General features: G+C 38.8%; 1 protein-coding gene across 4 annotated transcripts in view; it reads left to right on the plus strand.

The window, feature by feature from the left end:
• COL14A1 (collagen type XIV alpha 1 chain) overlaps positions 1-25,503 on the plus strand; it is a 218,122-nt gene that overhangs the window by 155,452 nt on the left and 37,167 nt on the right. For all 4 annotated transcript variants that reach the window (XM_038555416.1, XM_038555415.1, XM_038555414.1 and 1 more), the window contains exons 37-42: positions 5,696-5,749; positions 9,141-9,236; positions 10,297-10,350; positions 11,376-11,429; positions 23,776-23,829; positions 24,311-24,382. In XM_038555416.1, coding sequence (XP_038411344.1) covers positions 5,696-5,749; positions 9,141-9,236; positions 10,297-10,350; positions 11,376-11,429; positions 23,776-23,829; positions 24,311-24,382 — 384 coding nt within the window. The remainder of the gene's footprint in view (positions 1-5,695; positions 5,750-9,140; positions 9,237-10,296; positions 10,351-11,375; positions 11,430-23,775; positions 23,830-24,310; positions 24,383-25,503) is intronic.

Consider the following 25,503-nt stretch of genomic DNA (forward strand, 5'->3'; position numbering starts at 1 on the left):
CTATGACCAAGTTTTGGCAAGTGAGAAAAAAGGTATATGCAGTCAACCTCAACGTTGTTCTTAAATGTAAACAAAATACCTTCCTTATCCATTCTTACCTCTCTAAAAGGCTACTCTGGGAACATGTGGTAGTGGCTCACTTTGGTAAGCAGTGTTCTAGAAAATAGCAGAGCAATAAAATGAAGAAGCTAAGCTTCCACATTGTCTTACTTGGTAAAGCTACTACACTGAACCAGTTATCAGCTCTGATTTTAATATAAGAGAATAATAAGCCTTTTGTCTTACTTAAAAATTTAATATTGGCCTCAATTAAAGCAGTCAAACAACTTCCCAAACTAATAAAAGGGAAGATCTTCAAGATCCCTTTGTCTTTGGTGTTCTGAAGTTTTGCTACAGTATGCTTTGGCGAGGGGTTTTGATGTTGTTAATCTGCCATTTTGGAAAATTTATGACTTCATGAGTTTGAATGTTTCTCATTAAATTTGCAGTTTTCTTAGTTATTACCTCTTTAATATTGTCTCCCTCCCATCATCTTGATTATGTTTTTATGAAACTCAATTAGATGTACTTTTTTTACTTTCATGTCTCCTAACTTTTTTGATGTATTTCTGCTTGTATTTCCAGGCCTATTCTGTGTAATTTCTTCAAATTTAGTTTCTAGTGTATTTTGTGTTTAGCTATCTTTAATAGGTTGTTTCAACTATCTGTTGTATTTCTGATTTTGATGATTATATTTTGCACAGCTAGAAGTTCTATTTGGTTCCTTTTCAAACCTTCTGGACATTTCTATAGTCTTTCTGCTTTTGTGACACTTCAAAAATATTTTTTCTTTCAATGTTTTAAATAAAGTTTATTTTTTTAATCTGATCATTTCAATATCTGCATTGTATGTGATTCTGAGCCTTTTTTTTTTTTTCCTGCTGATGGTTCTTATGCTATCTTGTTTTGATAAGTATTTTGTGATTTTTTTTTTTGGTGTATATTTGAGTTTGTATTACTTGAAATTTTATCTTGGGGGATATTTTGAGCCAGTTTTGGGCTGTATTCCTCCAGAGAATATCTGTGCCTGCTCCTGCTAAGCTCTTTCATATATAATCAATTGAAATCCACCTTAGACATTTGACTTTGGAGTTTTGTTTGCTCCTGACAGGCAGTGTGAATAACTCTGATCCCTGGATTGTATGAGAATCAGCTTCTGGGTAATATTTCTTAGCAGAGACATTTCCTACTCCTCTCATAGCTAAATTGGAAACATCTTGGTCATCCACCTGCTAGTTTTGCTTTTTTTTTCTAGCTGATTCACAGTGCAGCCTTTCAAGTTCCTCAGCTTTAAAGAACATTTCGTTTTCCACCCTACCCCCACCTATCATAGACGTAAGTTCACATTTCCTTGCTTTGTGTGGGCTATAAAATACAAACTTGGCAGCAAACTTGAACCTTTTGCCTTATCCTCCCCAAGGGCGGTCTCTGTGCACATGCTTGCTTCTCTGGTTTTTTTGTTTCTTCTTCATTCCTGGTATTTATGCATGCAGTTCTTAATGATAATAATGTTTATTTTATTTTAAGCAGCATTAATAGGCTTTTTTTGCTGGAGGGTTTTCAAGTTTTTTCATCTGCAATATTGCTGGAACAAGTTATAAACTATTTACATATGAGCTAAGAGTCAACCTTTGTAATGAGAAAAAAGGCAGGGAGAAGTGAAAGAAGGATTGAGCTCTGACTTGGAGAGAAAGATTTAAAATAGGAGAAAAGCTATGGCAATTTTTGAATATTCAAAGTATAATAAACTCTTCAAGAAATAGTCTCCCAGGGCAGCCCCGGTGGCTCAGTGGTTTAGTGCCACTTTCAGCCCTGAGCGTGATCCTGTAGACTCGGGATCAAGTCCCACATTCGGCTCCCTGTGTAGGAGCCTGCTTCTCCCTCTGCCTGTGTCTCTGCCTCTCTCTCTCTGTGTCTCTCATGAATAAATAAATAAAATCTTTAAAAAATAAAAAAATAAATAAATGCTTCTCCTTTAAAAGAAGAAAAAAGAAAAAGAAAAAGAAATAGTTTCCCAAACAATAGGGAATAAAACCCTTTCTAATTGAACGTAGTTGGGATGATTTTCTCATTCAAAAGAAAAATCTTACAGAGTGGTATTTTGTGCCAGTAAAGCTACAAAAGAGCTGTAGGAAGGCATGGGTGAATGAACCATATTCCCTTCGCCTAGACTAACCATTTTTAATTAAAAGGGTGGACGTTAACATCCACAAAAAAATGTATTGAATTCTTGTCATGCACTCAGTGTTGAAGACTAAGGATAAGGTGCAAAATAAGTTAGAAATATGAAAGACTCCAGGCTTTCAGACTTGGTGCCTCTGGCATGAATATCTGTGAGCCAAATTGTCACATTTGGACAAAACCTGTGGTTAAAAATTGATCATTAGGGGTGCATGAGTGGCTCAGATAGTTAGGTGTCTACCTTTGGCTCAAGTCATGATTCTAGGGTCCTGAGACCAAGCCCAGCATTGGGCTTCCTGCTCAGTGAGGAGTCTGCTTCTCCTTTTCCCTCTGCCTTTCCCCCTGCTTGTACTCCCTCTCTCTCTCAAGAGAATAAATAAGTCTTTTTTTTTTCTAAAGGACCATTAAAGATGCACAGACAAAATTAGAGTTGTGCCTGAATGGTATATTGATGGTACATTAATTTAATTGGGATGCATTGCACTTGCTACAAGGAACAGGAAATTTGACTGACACAGTAGTGTAAAACATTGGGACATTTAGGCAATTGTTTGTTCAACAAAAGATTAGAGGTGAATGGTCCCAAAGACTCAAACTTGTCTAGCTTCCCACCTACCTTTCCATAGGCTTGTGGCCTCTTGATCATATTGGCCCAAAGTAGTTAATGTGCCCATCCCTGGTTGCAAAGGAGGCTGAGCAAGCAAATATGTCTTTTTAGCCTTTATAGCAGGAGAAATAAAATGGACAAGGGAGTCAGGAAAGACTCTTTGGTAGCCAACCAACAGTGTCTGCTACTCTGGGGGAAAATATCTGCATTCCATATAATAGGGAAAGATGTGGTATCCAATATATGAAGAATTTCTGCACACTGAAGAGAAGACATGCAACCCATTAGAACACTGAGTAAAATATAGAAATTGGTAGCTGCATTGAGATGAAATGCAAATGGGCAAATATTATGAAAAGATGCTCCATTAGTTTTAAAGGAAATGAAAATTAAAATAAGAGTAAAATATTATTTTTTACCAGTTAATTTGGTAAAAATGTAACATTTGACAACATTGTGGGGGTGAAAAATAATTTTCCCTCTACCCCTCTGGATTCTTGGCTATAACAACCCTTAAAAAAAAAAGATTAACAGAAGAAAAACAATCAAGAGTTTATAACACACATATCTCCTGTACACATGGGAGATACCCAGGAAAACTGGGTAGTGGCTGAAGCCATCACTTTATTATTTTTTAAGATTTTATTTATTTATTCGTGAGAGACAGAGAGAAGCAAAGACATAGGCAGAGGGCGAAGCAGGCTCCTCACAGGGAGCCCGATGTGGGACTCGTCCCAGGACCCCTGATCACGCCTTGAGCTGAAGAGAGATGCTCAAACACTAAGCCACCCAGGCATCCCTGAAGCCCTCACTCTAACCATTATCTTCTGCTAAAGACCAAAAAAAAAAAAAAAAAAAAAAAAAAAAAGCGGTTGGGGGTTGGGAGTTTGTTTCAGGGAGGTTACCAGGAAAGGGACAGCAAACAAGGGTGAGGTTGTTTTGCAGACCCCAGTCTCTCCCTCTTCATAAGTAAGTTTCTAGAGATTTAGAGTCATCTCTTCTTTCCTGGTACAAGGAGTACAAATGGAGATTTCCCTTATAAATGTGAAGGTCTCTTATAAAACTTAGTTTTTGCCTTCCAGGGCTGCTTCTGTGTCTGCAGTTTCTTAAATAATCAAACTAAAATAATTCTTATGCCAATGAAGGCACACTGTGATGTGACAAATTCTGCTCCCCTTCAATCTCAAGTGGTGACTAAGGTTTAAAGAAGCAGGAACCTTCTTAAACTCTTGGTAGATGAGTAAACTGGCACAGTTTTCTTGGAGCACAGTTTGATGATATATCTTCCTATCCATCAAATTTCATTTATAATTCTACTTGTTGATATCCTAGATATTAACATTTGCACTTAAATGTTAAAGTTTGTACTTAAGGGTTTGATAAGGATGTTAACTGCAGAAGTGTTTGAACAGAAAAAAAACAAAACAAAACAAAACAAAACAAAAACAAAACCAAGAAAACCCTTCATTTCCAGTAATGAAGAATGGTTAAACAAATGATTATATAATCCAAGGTTCAGAAAACTATGCAACTCATTCAGAATAAGTTATATCATACATATGCTATGTCATGGAAAAGAATCTCCAAAATATATGAAGTTTAAAAACTAAGAAGTAGCTAAAAAGTGTGATGTCACATATGTAACTTATAATACATTATATAAAAGCACAAAAATACTATAGGTAATATTTTCTATAGGTCCATATATACATAAAATTCAATTTTCTACTTGTATTTTTAAAGACTCAAAGATAAGCAACCAGGTGTTATTGGGGAGGGGACTGAATTTAAGTAGTTAAAACAAGCCCAAAGAAATTTTCAAGGTCACCTAATCCAGTCTTTCCCAATTGATGCAAGTGTTCCGCTGATGGTACACAACATACTTTGCAGTAGTCATGTGCGTAGCAGGAAATAAATTGGAATCACAACTGAGAAAGCTATTCCATTGTCAATGAACTTTTAATCCTTCTGCTTAGGTGAAAGAGATATTCTCAGTCTGTACACTCTTTTACTCATTTCTCTTTTTAACAACAAACAAGCTCATGACTCTTAGGCTTCAATAGGGACAAAATCTAGCTAAATTCAGTAACATTATTTATAGTATATTTTTAAGGTTACCTTCTATTCTTTTTTTTTGTTACCTTCTATTCTTAATAAGTAAGACAATTTTCCATTAACTAAAGCGCTGTAATATTTGCTTTTAAGGTTAGATTTAAGTGAAAGAGGGAGTCAATTGAAAAATATTCAGTGTGTATGCACATATATATTTATGCACATATATACAAAGAATATGTTCACAAGTAAAAAAATATGTTCACAAGAATACATATGTACATATGTGTGTAAATATTTATCTAGATAAAGAAAATGATAGTAAGTAATTGTGCAGATGGTGCATTAATAGGGCAAAAATATTAGGGAAAATGCAAATAACTGAAGTTTCAATAACACTGATTAGCCTTTTATGGGGTAAATAAAATTAAATTGCTACTATTTTTATATGTTTTTTATAATTTAAATAGTCTCAAAGTTGTGGCTAAGGCACAATTTCGGATTAACAGTGTATTTCATTATTTGCATCCATTAATAGCAGTAGTCTTACACACTGAATTTCAAAATACTGTAGCTTTTTTTAACTTGAAAGGATTTGGCATAGAAAGCTTTCTCAAACTATGAAATCATCAGCAGGAAGAGGTGAGTCTAGGTGGCCGATTTCCAGGAAAGGATCATAATGAACATATACCATTACACAATGAATTGGCCTTTCTTCAAAATAAGAATTACATAATCCATATTATTGAGGAAAATGGATGAAATATGCTGCTTTAAGACTTGTCTTTGTGCTAATACTTAACATCTGTTTGCCAGGGTGGTCCAGGACTCCGCGGACCAAAGGGCCAACGAGGTGAACAGGGTCCAAAGGTAATGTTTTCTCTGTCTCTCTCATAACTAGCAATGAATAATTTTGGAGTATAGTACTATTTACGCCTTGCAATCTAGAACCCCTTATGTTTTTCTGAAGGTTATGTCTAAGTCTTTTCCCTTATTCTTAAGGACTTCTGTATTTTCATAAAAATATTTTAGAACTTAGTGGAAGAAAGCTTGGTTTCCAGGCCAAAAGTAGAATGTCAGTGTTCTGAGTGGTTTAGTTTCCGAGGTAATGTTCTTCCCTGTGTACTCTTCTGTTCCTCTACCTACAACAGTAAGGACAAAACTGAATCACAACTAGGCAGCACTTCCAGGAAATTTCTCAAGTTTTAGAGTCCTCCCCCCTACCCACTACTCTGCATAATCAAACACACAGCTCTGTTTACCTTTCGCACTGCCCAGGGCCACCAAGTGCGCTGGTTTAGGCCGTGTGCTGCACGAAGGCATCAGCTGAGAAGGCCAAGTTTTGCCCAGCCATGTCCAGGCACACGTTTTCCTACTTTGCACAAAGGCGCCCTAAAGGGCCCAGCCACTAATTGAATTCAGGCCTCACCATCTTCTATCTGGCTTTTGGCAAATCTTCTAACTGGTCTCCTGGCTCCAGTGATTTTGATTTTCTGATTGATTCTTCACATCTGCCTGCAGATTTATTTTGTTAAAGCTATGCTGGGTCATATCATACTTTGAAACCTGTAGTCCTTTGCTGTTGCCTTGAGAATAAATCCACCTTCTTTGGCAGGGCATTCAAGGTCCTCTATAATTTGACTCCCTATTTCATTTGTACCTGTTGCGCCACATGATCCACTTCTCCACCCACCTTGCAGTCCTGACTTACTGCTTCAGTAGGGTCCCTTACTAAATTTGCATGATATTTTTTCATGGAGAAGAGAACACTGCAAAAATTTTTGCTATAAAATCAGAAACAAGTGAAGCAAGTTAGGAGCTAATATGGGGGCGGGGGGAAAGAAGTAACTGAAAGAAGTCTGAAGATAATTAGGCACTAGCCAACCCAAAACTCAGATCATGAGATATCTCCTTTTTTGTTTGTTTCATTTTTCTGAGATTGTGACACATATTTTAGGTGTGGACTTGATGTTTCATACCTGGCTCTCTCCTTTATGGTCCTACAGGGAAGGCCAGTAATTTGGAAGTCTCTTCTCAGCAATACCCTGGGTCTCCCTCAGTTCCACCTCAGGGCAGTGCCCAGGGGTTCCTGTAGATTCTGGCCTCTTCTTCCCATTGGGATTCCTGCATGATCCTACTGTTTTTCCAACATTCTCACTGGATGGTGGTTCTGATCGTGAACGTATTAGGAGTTTAAATAAAGATGTTTGATGATTCCAACATTTACCCCTCACATCTGATAATTCATTTCCACAGGTCCACTACTGATGTGGTTATTTTTACACGACGATTTTGATGAATCACAGGTTTAAGCGTGAAGTGTTTTTAGGAAAATGTCTTGTTAGACAAAGGATGCTCACATGTCCACCAATGTTATAGTGTGGGAACAGATAAAGTGTACCTTCCATATGGAAAGCCCCACACTATTATTTTCCATTTTATGGGTCCATATTTCAGTTGTAGCAAATAGATCATAAGAATTTAGGAGCTTAAAGCAGCTCTGCTGCTGGTTTCTTCTAGTCATTTTTGTCTTACTGTACAGAACAAAATGAGACCATGTCCGTTCTTCCTTTCTGCTCCATTCTCAGTTCCTCAATAACATTTAAGTGATATATGATTAAACGATTATAAGCATTAACTAATGTTTATCAATTACTGGCTTGTCTTTGCCATCATATTTTTAAAATCTAGCTATCTCTGTCTCCCCTCCTCTTACACTATGTTTCTTGTGAGAAGAGTTTTCATTTGTTTTCTGCATCCTCACTTCCAAAATACTTTTTGGGGGGTACATAAATGTTCATAGCATGTTTATTCAAAATAGCAAAAAAACTGGAAACAATTCAAATGTTCATTAATAGGCAAATGAACAATTTTCTGTATATCCATGCAATGGAATACCACTCAGCAATCAAAAGGAACATAGTATGGGAACATGAAACAAAATTTATGAACCTCAACGCACCACTCTGCCACATGAAAGAAGTGTGAACCAACAGAGTGCATAGTATATGATTCCATTTTTATATAACTAGAATCATACTTAACATGCATATGATTTCCATTCCTATAAGAATCCTATAAAATTGCTCTCATTAAAATCACTGATTACCTCCTTGTTGTCAAATCCACAGACTATGGTTTAATTCCTATCTTACTTGAGGTCTCAACAGCATTTGACATGGTTGGATACCTTTCTATTTGAAATTTTCTCCTCCTTTGGCCTTTCCTACACTGCTCAGGCTTCTCTTCTTCTCCCTTCTATGTGCTTTTCATCTCATCTCTATCAATTTCCTCTGCTACTCTATCAACAGTCTCCTTAGTAACCTCACCCACAAACACATCTTCAACTACTCCAAAATCCATCCCAGTTCAGACATCTCTTGATCCCCGGGCCGATGAATATGTCCACACAGTTATCCCCATGAACCTAAAAATTAACAGACTATGCTCGGTATCTATCCCCACCTTTTCTTCTGTATTGCTTGTCCCAACTAGTGGATTCATCAGTATCACATTTAACATGATATCCAGGTGTTGGAAGTCTTGTACTAGTTTTCACTGGAGTCACAGAATGAGAGAAGGAAAAGAAGAAGAGGTTGAGGATGTATTTTTTTCTGGATCTAAGATTCCCGAGGTGGTACAGCTTTAGCTAAACAACAAGGCCCAACTGTGGGAATAAGAGTTGCTAAAATGACAGGAGTGCGTGATCCTGAGAAGAAAGAAAATCAAGTAATACTGCACTAGGGCAGGTCATTAAGCAGACACTGAAGAGGTACGGAGTGATGGGAGGATGAAAAGGAGGAAGAAAACAGGGACTGGGTGCAAAGTCTTCAGTAACGCAGGAGTGCCCCCGAGATGAGTAGCTGACAGTGGCGGAGGTGGAGAGAATGTAGTTCAGCTGGATGGTATGAACCTGCACACCACAGACCAGGAGGGTGGTCTCGAAGTACTTATATCTTTTGGATTTGTTATGGAGTGTGGGGGGTCTAGTTACTCACATAGTTGGCATAGCCTTCTTATTTACAGAAGAAAAAAATTTAAGTTGTGGCAACCCCTATGTGTTTACTCTTTTGGTTTACTGATGACATCTTGTCTGGCAGGTGCACCATCTGAGGCATGTTGTCTTTCTATCCTATCAACATTTTGTGTCTTAGGAAAATTTATGTAAGGAAATAAATTATAAGTACTGGAAGCAGAAATATCTTTTGAGTACCGAGAGTCTAACTTACCTCTGGAATGATTTTCTTCTCTTGTGTTCCAGGGACCAGAAGGCCCTCGGGGTGAAACAGGTCCCCCAGGACCTCAGGGTCCCCCTGGACCTCAAGGACCAAGTGGTCTGTCCATTCAAGGAATGCCTGTGAGTTGTGTGTAAACACTTGGGATTGAGAATTGAGAAACAACAGTAGTAACTGAGAGTTCATTCCTTAGCCAATTTTCTGTTAAATACAAGGGTCTTTTACAAATAGATATATCCATACAGAGTAGGTATATCCAGAAGCAGTTTGTCTATAGAAAGAGGGCCATGATATGTATCGTCCTTTTCTTGTTGGATCAAGTCCTTAACAAATGTGATAAAATCTAGAAAGTACCAAATGTTACTTAAATTTAAGTTGTTTGTTATGTATTTCTAGTAATCATGGATATAAATTCATGAAAACCACTTATTTTTAATTTTTATCTCAATGGGCATCAACGTACAGTGCACTTAGTTGGAGTTTTATATTATAGACAGTATACTTTTATATAGCCATGGTATTTGTATCATGAAGACAAATTTAATGCAACTCACTGATTTTCATTAATCTTCCTCTAGGGATGCAGATTGAAAGAATAAAACTGATTTCTAGTAATTAAAATTAATATTTGATGCAAACAAGCCTTTTAAGCACATTTTTAGCAATCTTTCTGGGCACACGATTTTATCTCCCTAGCTGAGAACTTTTCTGTTCCAGGGTTAATTTTCACAGCTTAGAAGGCATTGGCATGCCAGTTATACAATTGTTACTACTACTACTAAGCCTTTGGGAAGGTCTTGCTACCTGCCAGATTCGGTTTGCTTTTCCATTCTTGTATCTCTCTAGCCAAAACACAACCAAAACTCTAGATAGATATGAACTTTAAAAATCTAAACAACCAGTAGTATGGAGAAATTCAATCTCTCCTCCACAGATTCACAGTATGGGCTCAGCCCCATCAGACTATATGTTCTGTTTCCACTGTTCTGCTGTATCAGTGTTCAGCTCTGTAAGAATGCTCACCTACGTGGGGTAGCAGATGTGAGAAGTGAAACGTGCTGTGTTCGGATGTTAGTGTGAAAGCGAATTAATGTCGAAAACATTAGAACAGTCAGTGGAGAAAAAGAAAAGACTAAGCATTTACCTACCTGAGCTTAACTCTGCATACTTTTGGCTCTTCAGGGAATGCCTGGAGCTAAAGGAGAAAAAGGAGAGACTGGTCTTCCTGGCCCCCAGGTATGAGTTTTACTTTTAAGTCTGCTACAAACATTATATGGTCTCATTCATTTGTGGAATATAAACAATAGTGAAAGGGAATAAAGGGGAAAGGAGAAAAAATGAGTGGGAAATATCAGAAAGGGAGACCGAACATGAGAGACTCCTAACTCTGGGAAATGAACTAGGGGTGGTAGAAGGGGAGGTGGGCGGGGGGTGACTGGGTGACGGGCACTGAGGGGGGCACTTGATGGGATGAGCACTGGATGTTATTCTATATGTTGGCAAATTGAACACCAATAAAAAATAAATTTATAATAAAAAAAATGTTCTTGGCTTGGGGCGCCTGGGTGGCTCAGTTAAGCGATCGACTTGATTTCCAAGCAGGTCACCATCTCAGGGTTATGGGATTGAGCCCAATGTCAGGCTCCGCATGAAGCCTGCTCAAGGTTCTCTGTCTCCTTGGCCTTCTTTCCCTCCCCTCCCTAAAGAAAAGAAAAAATGCTCTTAGCGCTAGAGCCCTGCCTAGGGGGGAAAATGGTTGTAGCTTCTAAAGTCAGCTGTGATTTTAGCAATAAGTATTATAAACTATTAGCCTGTATTCATTTACTCGAGCCTCCTCTGAGAGTCATACTGATGCTCCAGAGGGCAAATTTCACGTAAATCATTTCTGGATTCTGAATTCATCTTCATGCTCTTAGGTGTGTTTGGAGGCCTTGATCTATTTCAGGGAAGCTGGGTGGAAAGGCAATTGAGGGGTGCCTTGGTGGCTCAGTGGTTGAACGTCTGCCTTCAGCTAGGACATGATCCTGGGGTTCTGGGATCGAGTCCCACATCGGGTTCCCCACAGGGAGCCTGCTTCTCCCTCTGCCCATGTCTCTGCCTCTCTCTGGGTATCTCATGAATAAATAAATAAAAGCGTAAAAAAGGAAAGGAAAGGAAAGGAAAGGAAAGGAAGAAAGAAAGAAAGAAAGAAAGCAAGCAAGCAAGCAAGCAGGCAATTGATTTCTCTGATTCTGACTTTTTTTGGTCCTTGCTCTACCTAGGGTATCCCAGGAGGCATTGGTTCACCAGGACGCGATGGCTCTCCAGGCCAGAGGGTAAGGACCTGCACAGGGTTGTTAACACAGTAGGTTCCTTACCAAGACATTATTTGTTTCTGGTACTTTTCTATGCAAGCAAGTCAAACTAGGTGGTTTTTTTTTTCCCCTAATTATTCTTCCTGTTTATCTACATTCTACCAATCCTGTGTCTATTTCTCTTCACTGACATCTTCTATGTCTGTTAGATTCATCAAAACCTGAGAACTTTCATCAAATCTTCCAAAATTAGCAACACTTCTTTCTGAATGTTCCCATACCCTGGCTACCATTTGCACTGAATTGTATGCGTTGGTTTAGCAAATTTCCCGGTCTTTTCACTTTTCTAGGCACAAACCTGTATTTGATACATGTCAATTACCTAGTCTTTTAACATGTTCAAATGAACAGCATTGAAAAAATTATAAAGATGGTCAGGAGAGGAATAAGTTAACATCCGTTGTTGGTTTAGTCAACAGGTTTTCACTAAGCCAGATTTAAAGTTCTTATCCTCAAAAAGTTGATAGCTTAGTGGGAGAAAATATAACCAAGGAAGAATCTGTAATGCATGCTACAATGGGGATATTTGCATAGCCCTATGAGGTATTTACAAAGAATAGTTAACTAAGCCAGTCTTGGAATGTTGGGGAGAGCGTCCTGAGTGAGGCACCATCAAGGCCAACTCTCAAATGAGAGACAAAAAGTAGCTAGGTGAATGAGGGTTGGAAAGTGGGTACAAGCACAGAACAGAATTTTAAAAAGCGTGGAGATGAGGAGAAGGTGGGGCATTCCCAATATTGCACAGAGTTCAGTGTGGCTGGAGAGTTGAGTGCAGTGTGTACACCTGTGTGTGTACACACACATGCACACACTTAGATTTGGAAAGATGATCAAGAAATGAAGATGGAGAGAAGTAAAAACACAAATTCAAGGAAATCTTTTTTTTTTTTTTTGTATCTGTCACTGACTTAGGATATATGTGGCTCCACTGCTTCCCTCAAGACTGAATTATGTGGAGTGGCAACCAGTTAGATCCAATCCAATGAAAGACAGCACATTTGGCATGCACTGGTTATTTTTGGTACAACTTACCCACTGGGTTAGTAAATGATTGGCTGAAAAACTCACTTCTCCCCTCAAACAAGACTTGCCTTTAGCTCAGAATAGCTATATGGCTCAAGAATAAGGAGATTGGTTTTTCTATAGAAATGTAGGTGTGTGGCCTTAAATTCCTTCCATGTTCTTTTTTTTTTACACCAAACTTTAGTTTGCTTATAATCTCCGTTTAGTCTTTGCCCATTAAATGGAACTACTGTCTGTAAATCATGTCCATATTACTGTATCTAAAGGAGGCATTCTCTAAAAGTTAGATTTATGTAGGTTTCTTGTATATGTAGGAGTGTCTAGAAGTATTTATATGTTTTGGCAAAGGGCTTAAGCTAAGATCCTGTTTGGTTACACACCTAGATTCTTTCATGATTCCTGAAGCTCTGAAAATGGCAATTCTAAAGATTTGGTTCAGTGAATTTACTTGATTTATATATGCATGGAGACAAATCTTGGCAAAAAACTTCCAAATGAAACATATTGGATTGGTGTTCGGATCATTTGGCTTTAGAATACTTTCTTTTAAGAATTCTTTTTTTCCCTTTTAAAACCAATATACCAACACAGACCTTTTATAATTATTTATAATTATTTATAATTATTTATAATTATTTTGGGGGTGTTAGAGAAGCTCCCTGGAGAAGGAACAGAACAGACAATAGCATCTATTGTGCTATTCCTTCAAACACGTTTTCTTTTAGAGAATGACCAGTCTTAGAGCTGTAATAAAGTGATAAGATATCTGAACGTGGGTTTTATTTTCCTCTTTTCCTCAATTAGGAGGCCAAAAACTTTCAGAATGTATTCACTTCCTATTTTGAAAAAATCTTGGATGGAAAAGGATTTGCTTTTCAAAACTGGCTTTCAGAAGATACTCATTCTTTGTAGGGTCATGTTTAAAAATGTAAATTCTGTGTATACATGCAATGTATATAAATTCTGTGACCATTGTTTTAGAAAAGGACAGTGCAGATCCAGTGTAGAACTTTAGGGGGTGCCATTCACACAGAATAAAATATAATGGTGCCCCCTGGAACTGTGTAACATGGCTACCCTGCTTGAGGGAGGGACTATATATATATCTTATTGAATAGGATATTAACTGAGCACATATCTTAATTGAGCACATACTATATGCCATATGCTGTGCTCAGCCTAGAGAGTTGTCCATTACTGCCTCCAGAGGAGAAGGATCTAGAAGAGGGGAGATTTTCAATAGCTAAAGGAGGCAGCTACTTAGACCATCTACCTGGAGGACTTGGAAGAATGTGGTAGTGTCAGGAACATGACTTTTAACCTAGGCCAGGAAAGCAAACAGGTCTTCCTCAGAGGCAACAGAGAAGGAAGGAAAAGTAGATGAAAACAGAATTATTTAGATGGCTCCAATCTGTTCAGTCAATATGTGGGGGCTTAAGGAAAGTAAAAGGTCTAAAACAATTCTATAGTTAGCAGGATTGTAGAGTAGGAGGTCCAGAGCCAATGTTTATGGTGGTAATAGCAGATCCAAGACATGGAGCATCTTTGCGGACGGCCTGGTCTTTCTGGGTTAGCGGGTCTCTGTGGTTTGACGGTGGGGAGAGCACTAGGGACAGAGCTCCATGATTAGTCATCCTCTGCCTTTGGCCATCTTAAAAGGCAGAGCTTCAGTCATAAAAAAAATAAGAGTGTCTGGGTGCCTCAGTCAGTGCAGTATCTGTCTTCGGCTCAGGTCATGATCCCAGGGTCTTTGGATTGAGCCCCTCTCCAGGCTCCCTGCTCAGTGGGGAGCCTGCTTCTCCCTCTTCCTCTGTTTGCCACTCCACCCGCTTATGCTCTCTCCCTGTTAAATAAATCAATAAAATCTTTTTAAAAAGAAAAAATAAAATAAATATCAGTAACAACCATGGCATAGAACAGACTGAGAGCAAACACTGGATGATGAGACTTCCCACTGAAATTCCTGAAAAACCACTTCTAGAAAATTGCTCAGTTAGCCTTGACTGTCTAGAAAATTAGGGTGATGGGCACTGAGGGGGGGGGCACTTGATGGAATGAGCACTGGGTGTTATGCTATACGTTGGCAAATTGAATTCCAATTAAAAATAATAAATAAATAAACGAAAGAAAGAAAGAAAGAAAGAAAGAAAGAAAGAAAGAAAGAAAGAAAGAAAGAAGAAAGAAAGGAAGAAAGAAAGAAAATTAGGAAAGCAGCTATTTTGTCTTTTCTTCTCACTACCCCCTGAAATCACTTCCTATTACTACACCTTCATTGCCCCTGATCCTGAGGGAGGAAAGGCCACTCTAGACAGAGAAGGGAGCAGTTGGGATAAATCTGTGTGACAGTGTCCAGCCAGTGCTTCTCAGTCCTTGGAGTCTCTCAGGAAGTGAGAAAGTAGGTTACTCCTTACTGCTCATCCATCTTTCTTTTTAATCTTTGTCTTCTCTTGTTGACAGGTGAGAACCTACAGCCCAGAGGCAGTACCATCACTTTGCCTATCAGCTTAGGGAGAGGTTAGCATCTCTGTCCTGGAGCTGGTGTCACAGTTACCCCTTAATTTGGCCTGGAAGGAGGGAGAGCTTAAGCAAAAATAAAAAGAAAATTAAACATCTCTTTAAACAGGGAACATGTTTTCTAATGTTTCTAGCTTATCCTGGCTATTCCCATGGGGAATCTTTGACTCTTAAAGGCAACTCATATTCAACCCTGGGCCTGGGGCCATAAGCAAGTCCAGCAAAAGTTGGACTTTTTCACTGAATAAATCTCGGCCTGCCTCCTGGCAAGCGATAGAGCACAGTGCAGGACCACATTTTAAAAGGCACCAATGGCTAAAAGAGTAGGTCTCAAAAGTTCATACCACAAAGAAGAAATGGTCATTATGTGATGGGATGGAGGTGGTAGCCGAAGTTACGGTGGTGTCATTTTGCAGTATATAAATGTATCGAATCAGCACGTTTGTACCTATAGACCATTATATGTCAGTTGTATCTCAGTAAAGCTGAGAAGAAATTGTATGTTCAAAAAATAAAAATTAAGAAGGTAAATAGAAATCGAAAGCAACAGTGAAGTTGAAACTCAACAGTAGAGTGTAGTAAGCTTCATTCTGAGCCATTCTGGCCATCAGCATTTGGGGCTCATCTTTCTTTTTCACTCTATATCTCACCACCTCCCTCTTGTTCCCCTGTCTTCTTTCCTTGCTGTCTGTGATGCCAGGGACTTCTTGGGGCCTTTGAGCTCCTCTAATGTAGGGTGGGTCTCTCAACCCCCACCCTAGACATCAGGTGGTCCTTAGTGAAACTAGGAAGACCAGGCAAGACATGGGTGATAAATACAAGTGAGAAGAAAAACCAAAAAAGGAAGAACGCATAGAAAACACTACCTCTTTCCCAGTTCTGAGGTTTACTTACGTCCAAGACCACAAGTTTACTGTTAAACGCTCCAAATAGAGACTGTAAAAATTATTTTTATTTTCCAGTTCTTAATATGGTTATATAAAAAAGGCAGAGAGACAAGAAATAAAAATGACAAGGAGATATATGGAGAGATAGATAGATAGATAGACAGATAGCACCTGGAAGGTAGTAATTCCTCCATTATACAGAGGGTTTCTTTTTTAAATTCCAGATGAACTGAATTTGGAATGTTTCCTTTGCCCCAGGTTCCCTGCATTTCCGTGCCATAACCACAGCCTTTTTTTCTCAGCTGTAAAAGATGAAATAGTAAAAAAAAAAAAATCTTGCGCATATGAATTGTGCTGAACTTGCAAGGTTATGATTAGTGGGATGGGCCAGTGGTGAATATGATAGATTTGGGCTGTTAGCCAGACCTGAGTTTGAACTCTTACCATAATGACATTGGGCCAGTTACTATTTCCAAGCCTCACTTTACTCATCTGGGAAGTGGAAAAAATATTTGACTCTGTAAGGTTTCTGTGGGAATTAATTCACATAAAGAATTTTTTATATAAAAATTTAATTTTAGCTAATCTTAGTATTCACTATTTTCAATGTAAACCTAATAAATCAGGACAGTATAATGTTTTAGCATGCCTGTGCTTGGCACAGTAAGATGCCTTAGAAGATTTTAAAGAACTATTAAAAAAAGAGTCTAAAGGAAATGCAAACGGTTTGTTACTGTTGTTTAACTTCCTTGGATTCCACGTTGAAAGGACACTTGGAGCATTCCTCCTTTTGATGTGGGTTCAATCTATACAAGGCCGTTTTTGTGATGAATGTCCCATTTCATCAAACCGAATTGACTTTGAAATATACTTGAGAAATGGAACTTGAATCAATGATCTGGATTTATTCCTGTCATAAATGTTAAGTGGTGATAAGAGATCCATCTAAGGAATATTTTATTAAATACGAAGATTTCAAGATATTAACCCTCTTGAGTATCTTCCTCATTCAGAAGAGGTAATGTAAAAAGCCATGGCAAAGCTAGTGGAGAGGATGATTAGATTTTCTTTTTTGTGGGTCTAGATGGCTTTTTATAAAGCAACCACAATGATGATAGTACATGCAATTGGAACTTGGCAGCTTATCTGAATAAAAATATCAGGAATCACTATTACTAATTATTGACTAGGTGCAGGTGCTTTATGATGTTAGGTTCTACAATCTTCAGAATAGCCACAAATGCTAAGCACTGTTACTCCATTTTACAGATGAAGAATCTGGAGCTTAAAACATAGAAGTACTTGAACAGTGCCGTACAACTAGGAAGTGTTGGAAGCCAGGATTATAATCCATCTCTCTGGCTCCAACACTGTGCTCTTTCTTTCCACAAAATTCTGTTTAATAAAGGTCACTGGGGGATTTTGTTCATGTAGGAAAGTCTTCCATTCAAGATATTTAATGGAATGGAAGAGATTAAATGGATGGAAGAGATCTTGCCTAGAATTTTTGGGCTGTAAGAACCCAGTTTGGGTTACTTTCTTGATGAAGTTGATAGTCCACACATAGTGTCGATTACTTTTCACATTTATTTGGATGGTGGCACATCTGGGTACCTTTGAGAACACTTATTTAGGGAATTTGTTACATGTTATGACTGGCTTACAGATAGTTCTGTTGAAGCATAGGGTGCAAATAATGTCTGCCTTGCACTCTGGTTCCAGTGCTGTCCTTCAGGATCAGGCCAGAGATTTTATATTTGTAAACCAGCAGCTCTACTACTTAGGAGATCAGGTTGTTGTTTCAAGTTTTGCTTTGTTTTTAACTACACTGATTTCTGCGTTTCTACCTCAGAGATTCAGATACACAGGGTCTTGGGTGTGACTTTGCAATGTATTGTTTTAAAAGGCTTAGTGATTCTGATAATCAGCTAGGTTTTAGAATCACTATAGTATAGTGGGTTAGGCCTATTGTATGTCTAAGTATTCCTTGAATAGAATTTTGCTGCTGTTTCAATTCACGCAAGTCATCACTTTAGGTTACTAAAAATATGTTTGTATTTTTCTCTATATGTACATTTAAATTATACATGTAATATATACGTACATATATGAACATATCAAGTGCACAGTACATATATGTAAATATGTGCACATGTTTATTTATAATATGTATGCACACACAGATACTGTGTGCGTGTGTGCGTGTGTAGGTATGTGTCTGAAAATTCCCCAGGGTAGCCCAACATGGTACCACATAAGGACCGATCTTGAGTATCTAGCCTGGGCCAGTATTTATAGAGTCTGTGGCTTTTTGGTGCTTGGCCTCTTAATCTGGTGGTTGGTCTTAATCCTTCACAGCAGGTAGCAGCCTTATTTCTTATGGCTGACTGCCATGCTGGTATGTCTCCTGGTGCTCACAGCCATCCAGAGCCATGCCACAGGGTTGAAATCACATAACAGGAGTTTCTTCAAGTGTTTCTCTAGCCCTCACTGCTTGGATTTGGTTCCTCTAAACAAACTCCTTGGATGCAGCTGCTTAAGATCCCACCATACCTGAGAGTGTAGCGTAAGTCAGAGACCGTAACAATTGGCATGTTCCAGAATCTTAGGGTTAATATCTGTGACTCACCATTCCAGGCTTCAGAAAAGGCATGGGTGGTATGTATCATGATTGAGTCACTAGTTCTGAGTGCTATGTGATAGCTACATAAACATAAATATTCTAGCTTCTCACTTTAATTTTAATTACAACATTCTTTGTGGGCACATCAGTTTCAGCCTTTAAATGCTATAGACACAGAACTTAGAAACTACAAACTTTTTAAGACCTTACAGGAAATTCCTGCCACCTTCATATATATATTTCAGAAAGGAAAACTGCAAAATGGACATTAATGAATGGTTAATTAAATGTACACTTTGCAAATTTCAGCCGTAGGTAAATTTAGTATTCATTCAAATATCAGTGATTTTGAAAGCAAATGTTAGGGTTTATTTCCCTTTGCTGATAAATTATAGCCAACCATAACTTAATAACTTGCTCATAGTCAACTATTTAAAAAAAAAATTATAAAAGTCCTTTCAAGTTTTTAGAGCGAAACCCATTTTTAATGTGGGTTGTGAGTGCATGTTAATACCTTGAGGTAGGAATCTCAGAAAAAGAAAAATGTCTAGAGCTATTCATTTTATAAAACATGCCTGTTTGTGGATGGCTGATTTCATGCACTTGAAATGCACATGACAAAAATATATTTGTCAGCTTAAGTGAATTTCTACGTTATGCTTATCACTTACTCTTCTATCCCCTGCTCTTCATTCTTCATTGCTTACTTGGAGTTTCTGCTTTTTATGAGGGTGCTTAATCCACAGACACATCTTCTCAGATTGGCTAGCTAATATGAAATGGAAAATTTATAGGTCTAGAATATTCTGTGGAATGCAAACACATTTTTAGCTGATAAGGGTTGAAGACCATTCATTCAATGAGCTTTGATTAAAATTAAGCTGAATCACAAAGCTAGAATTTGCCATTTATTTTGCCTTTTAACATGGAGACATTTTACGGAGCTTTTTGTTTCACCAAGTTTATTGCTTTTATATATAAAAAAAAAAAACTGCTGCCCTTGCCCCTCACTGTGAGATGAAGAGGTGAGAAGTGTGACCTGAGCCCTGACTAAGCGTTGCCTAGCTCACAAGGATGGACTGTAACATGGAGCCACAGTGGCCCATGAACAGGGAGACTAATGTGGTGCCCTAGCCAACCTGAGTCCTTTGATTTAAATATCTTTCAAAAATAAACAAACAAACAAACATCTTTCCAGTGAAGTCCTCCCTCCCTTCCCATGCCAGGATGAGCTGTTCTTCCCACATGTTCCCAGGGAACTCTATTATCCATCATCATAGCATGCTGTCGTTTTCTTTAGATTGTTGGCTTTGCTCAAAACTGTAAACTCCTTGGAAAGCCCATCTCATTCATCATCAGCTATCCCAATGCACAACACCTACCAGAATGCACAACACACAGTAGCTTTGCGAATACTTTCCTAATGTGACAAACGCGAGGCTTACAAGTACACCTTTCAAAGGTAAATTTATTCTTGTGATTAAAAAGTTAAAATGTAGAACTATGCACATGATGAAAACTGTGAAGTTTATATTCTAGGGTTAGGAAGAAACTTTGGGGAAAGTGGGTTTAACGATGTTTCTAAAATGGTATTAGGAGTAACATCCTTTTAGTGGAACAAGTACATTTTAATTTGCAATCAAGGAAACGGGTAACTCGCAGTAACCTTAAGAATGGCTTTACTCAAAAAAAAAAAAAAAAAGAATGCCTTTACTCTTGAACTCTGGTATCTAAAAATGTTCAATTGTTCATGACAATCCATGGAAGAAGGGGGTAGAGTAAGATGCATGGGAGCGGACACCGCTGGGGTCCCAAACAGAATCCCCTTTTCCTGGAGGTGGATTATATCCTACAACTACTATGGATGCTGATTGCTAATGGTTCAGAATTGGTCCTTCCACGGAGGATTGCCCTTGGAAATGTCACCTTGGCCCCAGTCAATGAGTAACTGATATGGGTGGATAAAACCTCACCATGGGTCAACTCTGGGGTGTAACTCACACTCTAGCTCTCCCCATGGAATAAGCTGACTGGCCAGACTTTAGCAAAAGCCAATTCTCATGCCTCTCCCCCTGCCCTCTCCTGGCTCCTTCCTACCTGGCTGGTTTCTCCCAAGAACTGTCTCACTATAAATCAAAGGGATTTGATTTATAGTCAAATAAAACATCCAGGTCTGCTTCTAGGAAGCTACTCCTACGATATTCACAGAAATGAAATTTCAACTTCTGAGGGTACACAATTCCTGATGCCTTTCCTCTGTGCTTGTGGAGGGCTCAGGAGCAAGGACGGGTGACACTGGCATTTCCTCTCTGCCCTGTATGCTTCCAGACTGATTGTACCTGAGATTAATACTTATTCAGTCAACATGATCATCAGAGCACTTCTTCCAGGAGCCTCAACTTTATTCACATTAAACATTCTGTTAGTACCTATTTTGAGCCAGCAATGTGCTAGGAAAATATTAGGAGTGGAACAAAGAATAAATAATCATTTCTGCCCTCTCAGCTTCTGGTAGGTTCAAGAACACAAAGTGAACACACATAGAGTCTAGTATCCTCTTGATCACACTAAAGCTAACCCCTCCGCCAAACTTAGTTCCTGTTATATAAGAACATGTCACCGTCTTCCCTTCCAGCTGAGTCACATGTGGAGTCTAGAAATCAGGCGACCTCAGAAGAGTTCACAAGAACATCCTTTAGTGCTCCGTGAAGGAGCACAGACAGATCTCTGCTTTTCCATCTCCTTCCACATGATTGGGAGGGAGTGTGAATGTGTTATTTCCTGCAGATCTTCCTTCTACAGTTTTCTTTTAAGAGAACAGGCCCTGGCTTGCCTCCCTCTGTGAATCAAATTGCCCCTGGGTTTGGGGGAAGGCCTGGTCAGCAGCGCTGCAGTGCTGATTGCTGGGCATCGTGCTGGCTGTGTGTCCTGTGTGGGCTACACATGGGTGCGAGTGTGCTTCCCATCCACTGCTGGAAGAGTTTTAAGGCAGGAAGAAAAAAAAATTGTCCTTTTTAAAACACCTCTGTAAATGATTGAATATGTGCCCAGAGTCCATTTTCTCGTATGTGAATTTTATTGAGGAAAGGATAAATTGCTGAATTCCTTTAAACATTTTTTTTAATTCCTTTTTTTTTTTTTTTAATTGTAAGGTCCCCTTACCTCTCTTGGCTCCAAGTTTTCTCACTTATAAGGGGAAGGGATTGAACTGGAGGAGTTCTCAGGTCCTGTTCATGTCTCACATATTCTAACTTTTTATGCCCTCTTCCGACATGCTGTATTTAAACAACGTGCGAAATAATTTCTTTCAGTCTATGTCAGCATTAATTTTTGCCTTTTGCTTAGCAAATCCAAAAAAAGATGTGTGTGTGCATGTAACTCAATCTGTATCAAGGTCTATTACTGCAGCCTTCTGACTTAATTTTTTTTAAGTAAGCTCTAAGCCCAATGTGGGGCTTGAACTCATGACCCCAAGATCAAGAATCACATGCTGTACTGACAGAACCAGCCAGTGCCCCCTGACTTAATATTTTTGACTGAGTATCTGAAATGGAAAAAGAGAAGTGGTAGTAAAACACACACACACACACACACACACAACAACTAGCTTGTATATTAGTATAGTACAACTGCTGTAACAACCCTAAAGTCTCAGTGGTTTCATGCAGTAAAATAAAATAAAGTCTATCTTTGATTCACAACCCAGTGCTGTCAACAGCATAGACAGAGGAGTGGGGAGGTCTAGTCTCTGCTCCTATGGTCATTTGGGAACTTACAGGCTCTCTGTTTTGGAAGACTTCCATCTTCAACTCATGGGCTCTGAAGTTGCTACAAAAGGGGAAAAGAAAGTGGAGGATTACCCACAGGAAATTTTCATAAGCCAGAACTGGAACTGGCCCCTTTCCATTGGCCAGAATTCAGCCCTGTGGCTCCAAGATGATTGCTGGAACAGGAGGCTGGGAATTTTGCCTCACGCTGTGCCCAGGGCAGAAAATGAAAATCATGAAGTTGGTGAGATCTAGAATTGTCAGCCTTATCTGGTTTTCAGACTTGCCAGTATTAAGAGCATGAAGACCTTGCTGCCCATCGCTTTTCCTACACACTTGTCCCACACCTCTTCACACTCCCTTTTGGTTCCTTTCCTCCCTGTTCACAAACCATTTCCTTTCTTCTAGCCTCATCTTTACCCTTTCATTTGATACCTTGAGGTAGGGAGAGATAATCTGAATGTGGACAGGGAGCTATAAGAAGATTATTTTCATGGACAAGACAGGTGGAAAAAACAGCTCACTGGAAAACTGGCACTAATTTCAGAAGGGGAATTGGAAGAGACAGCAAGTGAGCAAAGAGAGTTTGCTTTGATTTGGTTTGAGATGGAAATGGATTATTCCAAAAAGAGACAAAGCTCAAGACAAAAAGTTTACTTCTCTAAGTAGTAGAAGATGATGTTTTGATCAATATTTTAATTAACTTATTACAAAATTGAGATTGAAGAACCTCTTTCTTATTTTTAACTGCATTGGAAAGACCAGCATCCACAATTAAGAACTATAAGCATTTAAGGGTAACTCATCCAAGCCCTTATATTCTTCACATAAAACTACCACACACGTACCCACATTCAAAAATTTAGGAATATATTTTTAGGAAGAACAGAATTTGCTTTCTGCCTTAAACACTTCCAACATGGAATGGGAAGCCAACATCTACTCATTTCTAAGTCCGTGATGACATATACTGAGCAAGCTTGCCGTGCAGTCAAAACTATCATTGCAACAGGAAATCCCCCCCACCCAATTCTTCTGCAGGCTGCTCCTGAAGAGTTGCAGTTTCAGATCTTGTAGTAATTTGTAATGCAGATTTCTTTGATAGTAGTCTTTGTCCCAAACTCTCTCTGACTCCAGGTCATAAAAGACACTAACTCATCTTTTTCTCTGATTAATTACTGAGACTTCATCTTCTTTTTCATTTGTTATACTTGTTTTAATAAAAACCACTTTCTGGAAACAAGTTCCTGTTTAGTTTTTAAGTAGCATGTCTTAGACCTAAAATTTTTGTGCTGGACAATTTCAAGGAGCCAACAGACACAAAAGTCTTGCCAAGAACAATTCTCGTGAAGGGTTTAAAAGCAGTGAATCCTTAGAAGTCCAGAGCAAGCAACAGGACTTGCCCTCTAAATATTAAATGGAATTAGGTACATCGATTCTGAAAACCATATCAAGCAACTACATAGTTGACACATTGTATTTCTTTTCTCCAGGGCTTTCCTGGAAAGGACGGGTCCTCTGGCCCTCCAGGACCACCAGGGCCAATTGTAAGTATTTCCACAGACTACTAGGATGTGCTCTGCTTTAAAGCATTTCATTTCTTTTGAGAAATTTTTGTTTGCTCAACCTTTCACTTTGGCAGCCATCTTTTTTTTTTTTGGCAGCCATCTTTGCTGTAGGGTAACAACTCGCTCTTTGGTGCTGAGCTCTCCCTAATATATCCATGTGGCTTGATCATTCTATCAGAGCCACTTTGTCCATTCAATCCCCTGCATTGATTTTGTTTTTGTTGAACCTAGTTAAGTCTTGCATTTGAAAGAACTGCACCTGACTGATATGTGAATCCTAAAAAATGTCTCCCCTACATTTTTGGAAGTTGGGAACAGGAATGAGCTGTGGATCCTAGTCTTGGTGCTGAGGGGGAGGGAAGCTATCACTGTGTGTGTTACTCCTTCTTGAGAGCTGGCTGACTTCAATAAGAATGTGTGAGTCCTCACCTTTGTTCCATTTTCCTGTCTCTCCATTTAGGGCATTCCTGGAGCCCCTGGAGTCCCAGGGATCACAGGAAGCATGGGACCTCAAGGTGCCCTGGGGCCACCTGTGAGTATGCAGCAGTAGCCAGTCATCCTTGGCATGTTTATGTGTTTCAATTTACCAGCATCTCTGTTGGACAAAAATGTTTATTCAGGACTGGATTCTGTGGCATCCATAAAGGAAACCAGAGAAGCTCCTGGGGGAAAGATTAAGATCAGACTGTGCATATATCATGGCTAGAGACAGATGGCCCCAATAGAGAATAATCAGCTATGTTTCTGCTTATATATATTTCCATTGTTTGCTAGTCTGTATTTGCCTAAGTAAATTCAATGTCATCTTTACAGGGCTTGGGTATAACAGCTATGTGTTAACTAGTCCTGTCTCCTGGGTAAAAAAAAAAAAAAAAAAAAAAAAAAAAAGCTGAGAAATTCAAGAATTAGTAAGAATGGGAGTGGATTTTTCTAAGTTCTATGAGAAAGACAAGATTTCCCATCAAAACACACACTTAGGGGCACCTGGATGGCTCAGTTGGTCAAGTGTCTGCCTTCAGTTCAGGTCGTGGTCTCAGGGTAGTGGGATCAGGCCCCACATCCGGTTCCCTGCTCAGTGGGTAGCCTGCTTCTCCCTTTGCCCCTACTTCTCCCCCTGCTTGTGCTCTCTCTCTGTCAAGTAAATAAATTAAAAAAAAAAAAACAATATAAGCAAGTAAATGTAAGTAAAACCAGATGAATGAAACTAATTTTGTGCCTCTAATCTCTTAGGGTGTTTAACTGTGCATTGGGAGGGGTAGGGAAAGAAATGAGCACATCCGGGTTGGTTTCCTCATCTGTAAGTTGAGGTGGTTGCATTAAATGCCTCCAAAGCCACATCTGTTATCTCCTGTAACTTTCAAATTGTTTCTCCTAGGTGCAGGTATTAGCATTCTGACATTATCTGTGATATACTGAGTCTGTATCCACAAACTAAAGTAATTGGAGATGTGTAAATGTATGTACTACTGCAAACAGGTGAAGAATTAGCACATGAGTGAAATTTGAAGGGTGAGGGTAGAAGAGGTTAATGAGTTAAATTTCTATGGCTGCCATAACACAATTCTGCAATTTTGGTGGCTTAAGATTACACAAATTTATTAACTTATGGTTCTGCAGATCATAAGTCACTGGGTTAAAATCAAGGTGCTGGCA

Source organism: Canis lupus, chromosome 13 (genome assembly GCF_011100685.1).
Source record: "Canis lupus familiaris isolate Mischka breed German Shepherd chromosome 13, alternate assembly UU_Cfam_GSD_1.0, whole genome shotgun sequence".
Taxonomy (NCBI): domain Eukaryota; kingdom Metazoa; phylum Chordata; class Mammalia; order Carnivora; family Canidae; genus Canis; species Canis lupus.